The sequence below is a fragment of the Vulpes lagopus genome, chromosome 1 (genome assembly GCF_018345385.1).
Source record: "Vulpes lagopus strain Blue_001 chromosome 1, ASM1834538v1, whole genome shotgun sequence".
NCBI lineage: Eukaryota > Metazoa > Chordata > Mammalia > Carnivora > Canidae > Vulpes > Vulpes lagopus.
Window position 1 is genome coordinate 108,454,491 of NC_054824.1, and position 16,237 is coordinate 108,470,727.

The following is a 16,237-nucleotide window of genomic DNA, read 5'->3' on the forward strand; positions in this document are numbered from 1 at the left end:
GTGCTGGCTGAGCTTTCCTGATAAATTCATCACTAGGCTGCCTCAGAACATGATTAACCATTTCCTAAATATAGTAAGTCCCAGCCAAGATTAACATCTGCAAAACAATACTTAATAGTGAATCTTAGCATATGACAGAAAAAAGGAATATGTATTTTTTTGAGTAGCGTAGGGGTTAAAGGAGAACTCAAAGATAAATGAATTTCTACTTAAACTACGGCGTGAAACTTTGTGAATTCTTTGATGTCCTTACATGAAATAGAATAAGGAAACCACCACAAACTGCATTCAACATGGTTCCTGCTCACTAGAAGCATCCTGGCGTTTCCTTTCTGCCACTGGCCCATGACAGTGTCCTACTTGATCTTTACAGACTCTAGGTCTGTGCGAGGAAGTCGACCTTTCGATTTGAATTGTGGAAGCATGTGGTTGACCAAGGGTGGAGAAAGAAGTTGTAGGGACTTCTGGATGAGGAGAGCCTTCTGAGGAGGGGTGCCCCCAGGGCTCTCTATTTTCACAGACCAATTATGCAGATTTGTTCAGATCACACCACATGTCAGAGGAAGAACCAGAAAAAGAAACAGACCTTCCAATCTCCATTTACTTCACGCTGAGTTTCTTATCTTAAAAGAGATCTGAGATCTCATTAAACATGTCCAGTTGAGGGTAATACAAAATTTTCTTTTTTGCAAAAACGACTTATTAAGTCTCATAGATTTTAGAAGGTATGTCACTGTGTGGATCTTCGCAGACTATAGCAAAGCGATTTCTTTCTTAGCAGTTACCACCTGCCTCAGATAGCTGGTACGAAGATTCTTTCATTCCTTCCTCATAGAAATAATGCATAACATTCATCTTAATGCAAAATATTAATTCCAGATTCACAGTAATATAAAATAGATTGAGAAGCAAGGCATATCATGCACTTCACTGTGGTCATATGAATAAAAGTGCTAGTGAGCAAATGGAAATTCTAATTGTACTTAGATTTCCTTAATCTAAAAATAATAAAAGAATAAACTTGTATTTGAAAGGTGGCTTTTCATTCATCTCACAGATTCTAATTATGTGATCAGTGTGGTCTGGTGTAAGAAAGATAGGTAACTTAGGGCGGCCGGGTGGCCCAGCGGTTTAGCGCCGCCTTCAGCCCAGGGCATAATCCTGGAGACCTGGGATCGAGTCCCGCGTCGGGTTCCCTGCATGGAACCTGCGTCTCCCTCTGCCTGTGTCTGTGTCTCTCTCTGTGTCTCTCTCTGTCTCTGTGTCTCTCATGAATAAATAAATAAAATATTTAAAAAATAAAAATAAACTATGATTCCCATGTGGGAAATATGTCTCAGTATCTCTAAAAAATAATCATCATGGAAGTTAGCGGGTAAATTTATAAGAAGCTATTTCCATGGCATTTTGAGTTCCTCCTCTCCAGGCAGGGCCTGACGTTGTTGACAACTCATTCAATATTTGTTGAATGAGTAATAACCCTAATTAAGTTTTACAACTTTACAGCAAAATTCTGTGTACATGAGAATGGTAGATGATGAATGGTAGAGAACACAGAGAAACAAAAGTTATAAAAGCCCATCCCATTTAACAACTATTTTTTGAACACCTACTATGAGGCAGGCATGGTTTTGGATGCAGCGGTAAGCAGTAATTCCATGCAAGCAGCCAACAATGACTTGTGAACCAACCACTGAAACTATGATTCCCAGGGAACCCAGGAATCATAGTTTAAATCAGTGTTTTCGCTTTTGCATTTCCTTTCTTCTCTTTTCTCTCTTGATTTAGAAAGGAAGAACGTGCAAAATGTGAAATGTTATGTGTCTTCTACTGAATACCTTCCCCAGCACAACTACTGTCCCTGCACTCAGATTGTGCACACAGGTGAGCCAGAATGCACTGTATAGGGTAAGGAATAGGAACTTCTATTGAGGGATCCCTGGGTGGCGCAGTGGTTTAGCGCCTGCCTTTGGCCCAGGGCGCGATCCTGGAGACCCAGGATTGAATCCCATGTCGGGCTCCCAGTGCATGGAGCCTGCTTCTCCCTCTGCCTGTGTCTCTGCCTCTCTCTCTCTCTCACTGTGTGCCTATCATAAATAAATAAAATAAAAAGTTAAAAAAAAAGTTCTCAAATGAAAACAGCCTGTAACATTTGCATCAGGCCTCTTGTAAAAAATAACTAGCCAACTTACCAAATAAAATGTTACGTATACACTAAAAACCTGCCCTCATTCCACTTCTTTAAAAAAAAAAAAAAAAAAAGGAACTTCTATTGAGCAATTGTTCACCCCTTTGGAATAGCATCTCTCCCCCTGCCCTAAAATTAGGAAATCCCAATGATCAGCAGTCTCCAAATTAATTTTACTGAGGTGTCCAAGATCCAACAAGCTAGTTACAACAGGGGATCTCAATTTAAAGTGCATCTGAAGGGCACCATCCAATGGTGGTTTGCTTATTCAGAGCTGCACAGCCGTCTCCATAATCACTGTCAGGACATTTTCATCACTCTGGAAGGAAACCTTGTACCCATTAGGCAGTTGCCCCTCATCTGCCCCCCTCACGCTCCCTCAGCCCAGTGCAACCCCATCTACTTTCTGCCTATGTACATCTGTGCTGGGCATTCCATAGAAATGGAATCACACAACATGTAGCCTTCTGTGTCTGCCTTCTTTCACTCAGCATCATGTTTTCAGGGTTCTTCCATGTTGTAGCTTATATCAGTGCTTCTTTCCTTTTTATAGCTAGATAATAGTCCATTGTATAGACAGACTACATTTTGGGTATCCATTCAGCAACTGAGGGGCATTGGGTTGTTTCCACTTTTCAACTCTTAGGAATACTGCTACTGTTAATATTTGTCTTGAAGTTTTGGTGTGGATATGTGTTTTCAATTCTCGTGAATGTATATCTGGGAGTGGAATTGCTGGGTCACATGGTAATTCTGTGATTAACTTTTTGTGGAACTGCCAGACTGTGTTCTGAAGCAGCTGTACCATTCTACATTCCCACCAACAATATATGAGGGTTCCAGTTTCTTCACATGCTTGCCAACATTTGTTCTTATTTGACTTTTCTTATTTATTTATTTATTTGACAAAGAGAGAAAGAACAAGCGGGGGAGTGGCAGGTAGAGGGAGAGGGAGAAGCAGATTTCCCATTGAGCAGGGAGCCCGACATGAGGCTTCAGCTCAGGACCCTGGGTTCATGACCTGAGCTGAAGCCTAACTGAGTTACCCAAGTGCCCTTGACTTTTTGATTATAGCCATCCTAGTGGTTGTGAAGTGGTATCTCATTATGGTTTTGATTTGTGTTTCCCAGTGACTAATGCTGTTGAGCATCTTCTCATGAGTTTATTGGCCATTTAAATATGTAAATTCATACCTTATTGGGGAAATGTCATCTATTCTGATCCTCTGTTCACTCTAAAATTGATAAAAGCATTAATATTGAACTTATTTAACCTTTTATTATTGAGTTGTAGGAGTTATTTATATAATCAGGATCCAAGCCCCTTATAAGATACATGATATGTAAATATTTGCCCCCTTTTGTGAGTTTTTTCACTTTCTTGAACCGTGAGGACCTCTATAAAAAAAAAAAATCTATCCTGGCTTTCATTTATTTATTTATTTATTTATTTATTTATTTATTTATTTAAAGATTTTCTTTATTTATTCACGAGAGACACAGAGAGAGGCAGAGACACAGGCAGAGGGAGAAGCAGGCTCCCTGTAAGGAGCCTGATGTGGGTCCTGATCCCAGGACCCCGGGACCATGACTTGATCTGAAGGCAGACGCTCAACCACTCAACCACTGAGCCACCCAGGCACCCCATCCTGGCTTTCACCTGCGAACTATGCTCACGATATGAATTGGACAGAAATGGAAGGTAGATGAGAGTGACTTCAGAATCTGAGAAAATGGGTGCCCTTGTGAAAATCCATGTATTTATAAGTGTAAGGCCATGCCTTATCATCTTTACAATCTAGCATCTGGCAGTGCCTGGCACACATTTGAAGCTCATATAATGTTTGTTATAAATCATGTAGTAATATGGCACGGTGTAGTCCTTGTAATCTTAGGTGATTTTGTTTCCTCCTCTTTGGGTTAGTGTGAGGATTAATTTGTTAACTTGTGTAATGTGCACAGAAGAGTGCCTCACCTGGTAAGTTTTTACAACTATGAACTATTTTGCAGCTACACTTGGAAGCTTAGAAATACGAGACACACCTGTAAGTCTTTCTGAAACCGTATCCTTTGTTTTTACAAGTATTTAGTGGTTTTCAATCTGAGGTCCTTGGGTCCTTGGAAATTTTTAGAAGAATTCAGCAAGCACTTCAGAGAATTGTAATAAAAACCCTCCTACAGGCAAATGTCTTATGCGGCATATTATCATTTGTGGAGAACCACTGATGTGTTACCTTGTGCTGCTATGTAACTTATTTTTCTGTAGACTTTTGATCACATCTGTACACATGTATATTCCCCTCCATACATTTTACTATGAAACATTTCAGACACACAACCTGAAATAATTTTTTGGTGGATACTTGAATACCCATCTAGATTTTGCCATTACCATTTTACCGTACTTTAAAAAAAGGTCACATATCTCTCTAGCTGCCTTATTTTTGATGCATTTCAAAGAAATGGAGATACCAGTTCACTTCCTCCTAAATACTTCAGCACACAGATCTTTGTCTAGACATAAATATTTGTTCACGATATTTTTTGTTGAAGTAAAATTTAAGTCCAAAGAAACAAATCTTGACTGTACATTTGCTGTTTTGACACACGTGAATACCTGTGTACCCCAAACTCCTATCAAGCTGTTATGCACAGATTTTCAACTTCTTGCAGTTGTGCTGCTGTTTGGAAAGAAGGCTGTAAGAGCGCGCTGGCTCCGGTCCAGATGGCACAACACCTGACCAGCAAGCAGTATAGCCTGCTGCATTGAGGCCTGTCCTGGGGGTGAGCCCAGGCTCTCATCACAGAGGAACTGCCACGTCACTACTGGTGAAAATGTGGCACAGAGACTATCTTTGTGCATTTAAAAGTTAAAAATCTGGGGATTCCTGGGTGGCTCAGAGGTTTAGTGCCTGCCATTGGCTCAGGGCGTGATCCTGGAGTCGGGGATTGAGTTCCGCATCGGGCTCCCTGCATGGAGCCTGCTTCTCCCTCTGCCTGTGTCTCTGCCTCTCTCTGTGTCTCTCATGAATAAATAAATAAAATCTTAAAAATAAATAAATAAAAGTTAAAAAGTGAAAAACTTTAAGTGTCTATCAGACTTTGTGTGTATGTTTAGAAATGTGAGGAGGTTGGTTAGGAGTCCAACTTTGAAGAAAATTTCTTACTCTTGTCCTTTTCACATTCTGCATAATTTATCTTAAAATGTTTCTTGTGATTACAAAGCAAATGAAAACAATAACAACAACCTTGTTTTTGCTACTCTTTGCTGTTACTGATATACATAAACCAGAGTATTCCCAGACACCTTCCCCCAGCAGGAAGGAACCAGATGTTGAGCCCCAGTGAAAGGCTCAATGTCATCTGTGAGCACTGAGTTTCAATTCTGTTTTTATGAAAATGGCCACACAGATCTTATAAGTAAATATGATTCGTGTGACCATCTAAAATAAATCTCTCTCTAATAAAATGTTACTTTGGTTTGATGTATTTATTCTAGTAAAATAGGACTATGGTTTGGTATTTAGTGCAAACTGAATTTGGGCCTGCTACTACAACTTTGGAAACTGGACTTGGTCTCTAAAATGGGCCCCATGGTGCACTCCTTGGCACCAACTGAGCCTCCATAAGGAGCATGGGCCAGGCTAACGGTGACACGCAGGGCTCCTCACTGCTGCTGACCCCTCCTCACTACTGGGGCCCCACACAGGACACTGTTTGACAAGGGTTCTAAGAAATAATTGGGGAACTACAGCTCTAAGGCAGCAAAAACATTATTATTATTTATTATTATAATTCAGAGGCTTGATTTTCACAGCCTTCAGAATGAATCTAACTATATCTAGGGAATGGGAAACAGCAGAAAGTAGTGTCATGTGCTGGAAGGGACAGGACTTGCAGCCCCATCTCAGCATCCTCTCTTTGTAGGAAGCCTGAGGATTCACTGAGGTGATGTATGAGAACCCACCAGGATCCTCCACTCAAGGGAGTCGTTTTCTGAAAGATTAAAAAATTTTGCTTACACATTTGAGATATAGGGGGGAAAATGCCTATTGGTCTCTGATCCTGATTCCTGGCACAGAGCTTCTGAAACCCTTGTAAATTCCTAGGTGGGAAGAGCACTAGGGGCATCTTTTGTTCTAATATTTTGACTTTGACTGCCATTCCTTACACCAAGCTCCTAAATAAGTCCCTGTACCTTCCTGTGTGATAGGAGTGTCTCTTATTTTAATGAGGTGACTCTGGGTGGGCTCCTGGATGGGTCTGGTCACTGCAAGGACCAGATCATGATTAGAAGCTTAGAACTTTCAGCTCCACTCCACCCCATCCTCCAGAAAAGGGAGTGGGGCTGGAGTTAAGGACAGATCATGCCTACTAATGAAGCCTCCACAAGCTCTTTGGAGAGCTTCCAGGTTGGTGAACACATGCACCACCAGGAGGCTGACACAGCTCAACTCCATGGGGACAGAAGCTCCTGTGCTGGAGACCTTCCCCGACCTTGCCCACATCTCTTCATGTGGCTGCTTCTCGGTATCCTTTATCATTTCCTTTAATAAGCCAGTAAATGTAAGTGTCCCTGAGTTCTGTGAGTTGTCAACAGTGGGACAGAAGCTGTAGAAAACCTGCAGACCGGGCAGCCCCGGTGGCGCAGCAGTTTGGCGCCGCCTGCAGCCCGGGGTTTGATCCTGGAGACCCGGGATGGAGTCCCGCATCGGGCTTCCTGCATGGAGCCTGCTTCTCCCTCTGCCTGTGTCTCTGCCTCTCTCTCGCTCTCTCTGAATGAATAAATAAATAAATCTTAAAAAAAAAAAAAAAGAAAACTTGCAGACCTATTGCTTGAGACTGGCTTCTGAAGTGGAGGCAATCTTGTGGGATTGAGCCCTTAGCCTGTGGCATCGGACATGGTCTCCAGGTAGACCCCCAGAATTGAGTTAAATTGGAGGACACCCAGCTGGTGTGATAGAGAGTTGCTTGGTGTGGGAAAACACCTGAGACACCTGGGGTCAGAAGTGCTGTATGGTCGTAGGTGAGCGTAGACACGGAAGCATCTGTGTTAAGCCAGCCCTCTCAATAAAAATTCCATCTCAGGGCAGGGTTTCCAAATGGGTGTGGAAGAAATGGATATAACCAGGGGCTGACGGGCTTATTCTGAGATATGTGGCCTACCTACCTTACCCTGCCACTAAATTTATTCTTCATACCTAAACAAACTGGACTGTACTGCCCATAAACAGAACATTTTTGATTCTTCAGACCAAGAAAAGTAATCTGACAATAAATTTGGCTAGAAATGAAGATCAAAATGAGATCTTCATTTACGTGCACCCAAGTGGTTGATTATATACTTAATGAATTCAATGTTATATAGTAACATTCACGTTTAGAAATACAGTTTCTTTGATTTTAAAATGACCTGGAAAGAAAACAACTTTGAAGTTGAGACTTAATTTTTGCTAATAATTTCCCAATTGTCCCGAAAGCTTAGATTCAAGGACTTGGGAGCCATGAGAACCTAATAGTGCTGGAGAGTAAATGATAGCAATGTGGTCATCAAGACTCCTGACAGATGGTCAAAGGCAGACAGGGACGCAGCAGAAAAAACACTGTACCTTTCTCGAGACTCTTTTCTTTCTTCTGGCACATTCCCTCTCTTTGAGAGCATTCTAAAGCCAATTATTCAAACCGAAGCACTCTTAGAAGTGCTTATCCTGTAAACAACTGTACAAAGCCTAAGAACCTACTCTGTGAGCAGTAGGGTTTCAAGTTACATTAAGCAAAGTCTGATTTTATAAATCTGTTCTAAAGATCCAATTTTCTCTGATTTTCTTTCTCCCAAAATAGCTGTTTCCATGGCTACATAATCACTTATTATTAGGACTTAAAGGAAATGCATTTTGGGGGATAATGTGGTAGAGACTGTCTTTTAATTTTCACAGTGGGAACTGGGCAATTCTGGATAAAATATAATCGCTGGTTATTTGCACAGGCACTCCTTTTTACTCAAAGTACAATACTTAACGCTCAGTTACAGCCCTTGGCCAGGGTGGTCAGTCCTGGCTGGCCCACCTCGCCGCACCCTCTGCTGTGGTGGTGGCCCTTGGCTGAGCCCGCGGGCCCCAGGGACAGCAGGTAAGGCCGTGGCCACATGCAGGCTGCCGGCCTTTAGCAAAACTGATCTGTTTCCTCTGGGATCAGGCCTGCAGATTTCAGCGTGGGCCTGCCTTCAGGATCCAGGGATGAGAAGAGCAGACAAGGAAAGCAAAGTTGAAATGCCCAGAGGGTGGGAACAGAAGAGCTGGTCCTCACAGTGCCTTTACCTCAATAGTGGTTTTCCAAAGAGACTCAGAACAAATTCCCCTTTTCTTGAAGTAGCCTGAGCAAGTTTCCACTCCTCGCATGCCAAATATCATAATAAAGGTCACCACAGCTTGCTTTTCATTTTTATGCCATGGGTGCTTTATAATTTGGGGGCTTCCATTTGTTTGTACATGTTTGCAGAACTAGAGTGGCATGTATTTGTGATTGATGGAGGCCTTATGAAAAGCAAAAGCAGGCCTTGTAAATGCATGTATAGACTTTCACCTGTGGTTGACAAGAGGTCTCCAGGCTCAGTGAGGAGACTGCCCCCCTGGCCAATCTTGACGAGTGTTCCCATTGTTTTTCCTGCCCTGAATCCCTCCCTCCTCCATAATCCTTTTTTTTAAGATTGAGATATAATTCACATAACATATTTCACAAAACATAAAATTCACCAACCCTGTGATTTTTAGTATAGTCTGTACTATCCTGTTCCAGAATATTCCCATTATCCCCTAGAGAAATCCTACACCCATTAGCAGTCACTCTCCATTTCCCCTGCCCCCAGGCCCCTGGCAATTAGTAATCTATTTTCCATTTCTGTGGATTTGCCGATCCTGGACGTTTCATAAAAACTGGATCATATGATAGGTGGCCTTTTGTGTCTGGCTTCTTTCACTTATTATAATGTTTTTAAGGTACATTTATGTGGTAGCATGAATCAGCGCTTCATTCCTTTTTATTCCAAATAATATTCCATTTGTGTTGGATCCTGTTTTGTGTATCCACTCATCATTTGATGGACATTTGGGTTGTTTGCACTCTTTGGCTCTTGTAAACAATGCTGCCATGAACATTCATGTACGAGATTTTGTGTGGATGTATGTTTTTAATTCTCTTGAGTAAATATCCAGGAGTGGAACTCCCAGGTACCTCTGTAAGCTTTTAAGGAACTGCCAGATGTTCCCAGACTCTTCACCAGCAGTTCTGCTTTAACAGAATTTCAGCATCACTGAGAAGCACCTCTTCCCCAAAATATTCCCCTGATTTCTGCCATGGAAGAAATTAATGGAGCTTAGAATTATTCCCTTCATAATAAGCATTAAGGTTCAAAATGCAAAACCAAAAAAAAAAAAAAAAAAACCAAAATGCAAAACCATGGAGCAAGGTAACATAGTGACTAAATTCACACCAAGATGTAAGTCAGGTCTTTTCTCAGAACAATTTTGATGGGAGGAAAAAAGAAAATGTGTCAGAGCACTGGCGACCTACAAGGGGGAAGGAGGAGGCCACAGAGCCTGAATCTGGGGTAGGGTGTGCACTTTTAAAGGGATTTTTATCAGTACCATAGTGAATACCAGGCTCCTGTTTTGCTAGAATTAGCATTTATTTCAAATAGCACCTACGGAGCATCGACTTCATGAAAAAACATTCACCTGAACATTTAAGAAGGAATAAGACATATTTCCTGAGGAATTAAAAATTGAGTGTGTTGGACAAGATGGCCTGAGTATCATGGTCTTAGGGCTTTCCTCTGAGATCATGTCCCTTCATTGGTTTGATGCTGAAACGTCCTTTCTTTTATTGGAGGGATGGTGATGGCTGATGGAGGCAGCTTCTATTTCTTTAACATCTAATTTGGCAACATACACCTTGGTAGCCCTGTGTTAGTCTAACAACTGTTACTGAAATAGTCTTTGTTTTTTAGATCCCTCGACTCCATCTCAAAATCTGAGTTTAGAGGAAAAACAACAGTTATTAAGAGACTAAGATTATTGATCCAACTAGATTCCCACATGTATTAAAATGGATAAAGAAAGCAATGCTATAGAAGCTAGGATTGACCTAGACAGTGAGGTCTAGGCGGGGAACTGCTTTCTGTGATTCTGCTGGGCCCAGAGTTAAGAAAGTATAACTGAAGCTCTGGTGTCTCATTCCTTCCAAGTCTGGGAGGGAGTCTTGACCTCACACGAGGCAGCTTGTGCCCATGGCTGTCAGTAACCTGAGAGGATGGAACCAAAGGAATGCCAGATCTTGGCTCTGTGCCGTCTACTTTTGTGGGAAACTATGATATTACGTGCCTTAGTTTACCTCTCTGGACCTCAGCTTCCACACTGGTGACATAACAGCATGAGTTCATCTAGGGGTCACAGGCACTATTCTGAGGACTTTGGAGATATGCTTATTTAATCCTCTGAGAATCGTATGAGAATGGGACCCATAACTGTCCTCATGAGTTTGCCCAGACTCTCACATGACTGTTGGTGACAGAGCCGAGATCTGAATCCTAACTGCCTGTTGCCAAGGCTCATACCACTTCTTTTTCAAACATTTGTATTTGCGTATTCTATGTTAAATTAAGAGTGGTGCTAGATTCTTCTTAAGAAGGAGAAATTCCTAATTCGACACTGAGTAGCACTGTGACGCTCCCTCATGACGTCCCTGCTCAAGAAATACTGGGAAAGGACAATAAAGCACGTATTCACATCAACATTTAAGGATGTCAATGTAGGGATCCCTGGGTGGCTCAGAGGTTTAGCATCTGCCCTCAGCCCAGGGCCTGATCCTGGAGTCTGGGGATCGAGTCTTGCATCGGGCTCCCTGCAGGCAGCCTGCTTCTCCCTCTGCCTGTGTCTCTCATGAATAAATAAATAAAATATTTTAAAATAAAAAATAATAAATTCACTTACATTGACATCTTTATTTTTAAAAACTTTTTAAAATTTATTTATTCATGAAAGACACAGAGAGAGGGGCAGAGACATAGGCAAAGCAAAGGGAGAAGGAGGCTCTCTGCGGGGGAACATGATGCGAGACTCAATAATCCCAGGACCCTGGGGTCATGTCCTGAGCCGAAGGCAGACACTTAACCACTGAGCCACCCAGGCGTCCCAATGTAAGTGAATTTAATATTATTATGAGCTGTGCTTGAAATTTCCATTGCTAGCATTAACTTAGGATATTCTTTCAATCTCTACAGCACCACTGGGACATTGAAATAACTGAGATGATATGTTCGAGAAAGAGCTAGTGAGAGCCAGAAAGAAAGATGAAGGCCCTTTGGGAAGTGGTGTGCCTCCTGAGACCTTCCCAAGGTGCATCTGAGCTCCCCTGGGAAGCTCGCCCCACTCCACATCCAAATCTAAACCTGCCTGGCTCTTGTGGAAGCAAGTAAGTATGTGTACCAAACGACACGAGACACGAGAGTAATGACTGTAATAGATTCACAAATGTAAATTCCAGGGCATGCTAATTTAAAAAGGGAATATTGATTTCAGGTAAGCCTTGAAGGAATGGTTAAGCATGGCAGGAAATGAGAAATTTTAAATACTTTTCTAGTTTATAAAAATTTTTAAGTAGTAAATAGTTTTTTTCACATATACGGTGGAGGGCCATTAATGCTTTTGGTGCTCATTTCAGGGTGTATGCGGCAGGTGGGTGCGGTCTCTGTTACACTAGCCTGGTCACACCAAAACCGCTTGCTAGACATACCTGCTGCAGACCAGATGCTTGCGGACCAAGTGCTCATGGACTGGGGGGAGGATGAGCCAGTTTTTGCTCATCATCCTAAGGAGGTTAAGTGAATCTTCTTAATATCATCAATCCTGCCTCATCTCAACCCTGAGATCTTCTTCCCTGTTCTGAAGGACCCCCTCTCCACCTACTTCTCAGATACAGTTTTAGGTTTCTCCTCCTCCTGAAACCAACCTCTGAGGGTTGAACTTCCTTTTCCAGGACCCTCTCCTCTGTATATCCTGCCAGTCTCAATTCTGAACTCCTACAACCAGCCGTCTGCTTCATCTCTCCCCTTGGGTATCCCTGTAGGTGTTTCAAACTTAACTTCTCCAAATCGGAGTTTGATATTGTCCCCTGTCCTCCCCTACACAAAATCTCCCAGGGTCCTCCCTCTCAATGAATGGCACTGTGACCTTCTCTGTTGTCCTACTTGATCCCCACTTTCTTCCACCTCTGGTATTCCAATTCACTGCCTAATTCTGCCCCTTTGGGTCCCAGGGCTCACCTCCATGGCTGCCATCTGACCTGGGCCATCCCGCTAGGACCCTGGTTCCCTTCTTTTAATTCTCCACATGGAAGCCAGGTGACCCTGACAATTTTACTCATTGAGCTGACAGTCATTCACTGCATTTGGAAGAAAATCTAAGGTCCCTGGCAGGACCTTTGGTGCTCAGGAGGGCCTGGCCCCATTGACCTCTCTCTTCTGTTTATGGCCACTCTTCCATTACCCAGCTGGCTTCCTGTCACTGCTGGGGACACATCCAGCACCCCCTCCTCAGGCCCTTGCCCTTGGTTTCTCTCAGTGGCTGTCACAAGACATAGGTGCCTGAACTCCTCTGGATGAGAAAGGGCTGGGTGGCCATGCTACCCTCTCCTTGAAATCAGTATTCTCAGTGTAGCTCCACCAGCGGGTTCCAAATATTGGGAATTCCCAGACATGGGAATGCTTATGGAATCTCTTCTGCAGGTATGAATTTTTACAGTTTATAGACTTAAAATGAAAAAGTACTCACTTCTTGCTGCCTCAAGAGATCTATAAAAAAACCTTAAATATAGTTTTTATCATCAAAATAGCAAGCATATCTAGAAGTTCTTGATTAACGTTTTTCTTGGGCCCACTTTATCTGAGAGTTATAGAATGAATTGAAAACAGCAAAAGAAAATAGGAAAATGAGCATTTCAGGGAAAAATCATGAGCCAGCCAAGGCACCAGAGTCCTTTCCTTATTTCATATTTCTCTTCATTACATTTTTTTCATCAAAGCTTTACTTATTATATTAATTACTATCTACTTTTAAGGTTCTGGTCTACTTCTAACATTATAGGATGATAACTTATTACTTTAAGTAAGAGATTGGGTTCAATTGCTGATGTTGATAATATTTAAAATTTAATATGGGGGCCTTGCTCCAAAGTCAAAATATAATAATGAATATCTAAAAACATTCTAATTTATGGATATGCCTGTAATTTTATGGAAAGTGGAAAAAAAAAATGGAACAGGAAACAATGATCATGCTAAAATGAATACACCCGCTTCTGGTTCTTCAAAACACTGAATCCTATTGGATTTTTACTTTTTGTCTATGAAACACGTGACATTTTAAAAGTTGGTTTCTGTAGTAAGATGTCAAAGCTTTGTTCCTTGAATTCAAGTGACTTCAGTGACCCTGGGAAGGCAGCATAACTGTGGGTGCAAGGGTAGCTTCAGAGAGGTCAGGCCTCGCTCAGAAGCTGACTTACTATTGTGCGCAGTCAATCAGCTGGTACTCATTGGACCTCTCAAAGCACGCCTTCACGCCTTCATCATCCCAGAGCTTCTTCACATGGTCGAAGAACTCCTAAAATTTGAAAAGAGTTATAAATAAGAAAGCACATGTTATAATCTTTTAAAAAGTTAAAAGTATAAAGAAATTGCCAAAAAAAATTTGCAGGTAGCACATGAGTTGTTTTCCCTGTAGGAGTCGACTTCACAGTAAAACGCACAGGACTTGAGATCAGCAGAATGAAAAATGGATGCACCTGTGTTATCATCGCTGAATTCAATTTGTCACTCTTGTCATTCCAGAAAGTTCTCCCAAATGAAAATTACTAGTCAAAGATAATTTTGTGGCATTCATCAACTATATATACAACTGCTATTTTAACAATAATTTTATTTTTTTAGATTTTATTTATTCATGAGAGACACAGAGAGAGACAGAGACAGAGACACAGACAGAGGGAGAAACAGGCTCCATGCAGGGAGCCTGTTAAATTACCCAGGCACCCTTAACAATAATTTTAAAGCTCTTAGTATGCAATCACCTGCCTAGTGGTACTGCCCCTTCAGCAATGAAAAGCATGCATATTACAATGGTAAGTTCTGTTTTAGCTATTGTCTTTTAAAGTTTCTGTGAGCCATGATTATGAATAGCCATGATTGAGCAGATGGGTTCAATCTGGCCCAGAAGCATTAGGTACATCAGAAAGAAATTTTTAGGGCAGCCCCGGTGGCTCAGCAGTTTAGCGCCGCCTTCGGCCTGGGGTGTGATCCTGGAGGCCCAGGATGAAGTCCCATGCTGGGCTCCCTGCATGGAGTCTGCTTGTGTCTCTCCCTCTCTCTCTCTCTCTCTCTCTCTGTGTCATCCATGAATAAATAAATAAATAAAATCCTTTTTAAAAAAGGAAACCTTTAAAATTTCCCTCTTTGGGGAATACTAATTCACTTTTTTTTTTGACATTTTTTAAAACTACAAGTGACATGTGAACAGTGATTTTTGGTTCCCTCAAACCCATGCCGCTACAGAGCTCAATTTCATCCATTATGGCAGGCAGCACCCTCCAAACCAAGCCCTTGCCTTCTCTCAAAGAGCTGCCTTTATGAATTCGTATTTCCAAAATTACCCAAATTAAATTAACAGTGCTATGGAAGCAAATGACAACACATCAGTTGCTAAATATAAAAGAAGTTATGTAAATTTTCAGAAACCTGTTCATTAGAGTATTTCTATCTCTTCCCACATCAATCATCTGCCTGACAGCAGCCTCAGGAAATACCCATTCCCATCTCTGATCTGCACCAAAGGGTCTGGGGCTTCCAACACCTGATGTTCACCATGGCTGCCATGCTCCCTAAGAATCAGCATCAATTTTTTGGAGAAAAAAAAAATAAAGGGCTGGTTCTTTTCTTGAAGCTTCACAATTCCATACAAGGGTGGATCTGAGTACTGTGGGGGCCCTCTTTGAAAAAAGAAAAATAAAATCATGAGTACACAATTAGGCACAAAGCCTTAGAAGGGACAGTGGGAGCAAGGTGCCCAGAGTGTAGCTTCATGAGGTTCCAACATCCTAGCATCACGGATAATCCTTAAAGGCCTGCCATGTCCTGCACCATGTCGGTCTGGCTGCCCATGTCACCCATTGTCACCAACAAATCCAAATTACCACAGCTGACAGTGAAGGAAACTCTCAATATGAGGGAGAGTAGCTGAACCTCCCAGTTTTTGTCCTGCTAGATTTATGGTTCCTTTTTTTTTTTTTTTTAGATTTATGGTTCCTTCTGGAATCTCCCATTGCTGCTCTTGTCACTCCGGTACGAGAGTTTTTATAGGCTTCCTTAAAATTTTTTTTCTCTTAAGAGCCATATGAAGACACACACACACCCCAAATAAGAAATACTATTTTCTACTGTCAAGATGGTCTTGAAAGACAGTGATAACCTCTGTGTCACGGTGATATTTGGAGTCGAGCCCCATCTCTCTCCCTTCCTGCAAACCCTCAGTGTAGTAGTTTCTTGCATAAAGTTCCTTCCTGTCTTTATCAGGTGTCAGAGTCATTTTTTATCTTCAGCAGTCTGAGCTGAAGCCTCTGAGACAGAATTAGAGAGGAGGGCTTGCATCAAGAGCCAAGATGCATGATTCCGGGGTCAGTGTTGATAGCCATAGTAAAACAGGAATCGTGGGCGCTGTGTTTTTAAAGCAGATGCTTTGGCCAACACCAAAGGAGCACACAAGCAGCAACAATCTCTGCTTCGGCTTTGTGGCTGGTGAACAAAGATGGTGGACCTGGTTAGGTCCCCAGGACTCCTCATGTTTACTTTTAAGGGGTTCTAAACACCTCATGGAAAACTTCAGAGCTGCCACTGCTGGTGCTTCTGCCTTTTATTAGGGGAAATTTCAAACTTACAAAAGTAGAGAGAATTCCCCAGGCCACTCATTACTCAGCTCCACGTTTATCAACACACAGCCAATTCTCT

General features: G+C 42.0%; 1 protein-coding gene across 5 annotated transcripts in view; it reads right to left on the reverse strand.

Annotated features, from left to right (window-relative positions):
• The window catches only part of GNAL (G protein subunit alpha L), a 144,457-nt gene that overhangs the window by 29,397 nt on the left and 98,823 nt on the right, over positions 1-16,237 (reverse strand). For all 5 annotated transcript variants that reach the window (XM_041751973.1, XM_041751981.1, XM_041751990.1 and 2 more), the window contains one exon: positions 13,744-13,841. In XM_041751973.1, the coding sequence (XP_041607907.1) occupies positions 13,744-13,841 (98 nt within the window). The remainder of the gene's footprint in view (positions 1-13,743; positions 13,842-16,237) is intronic.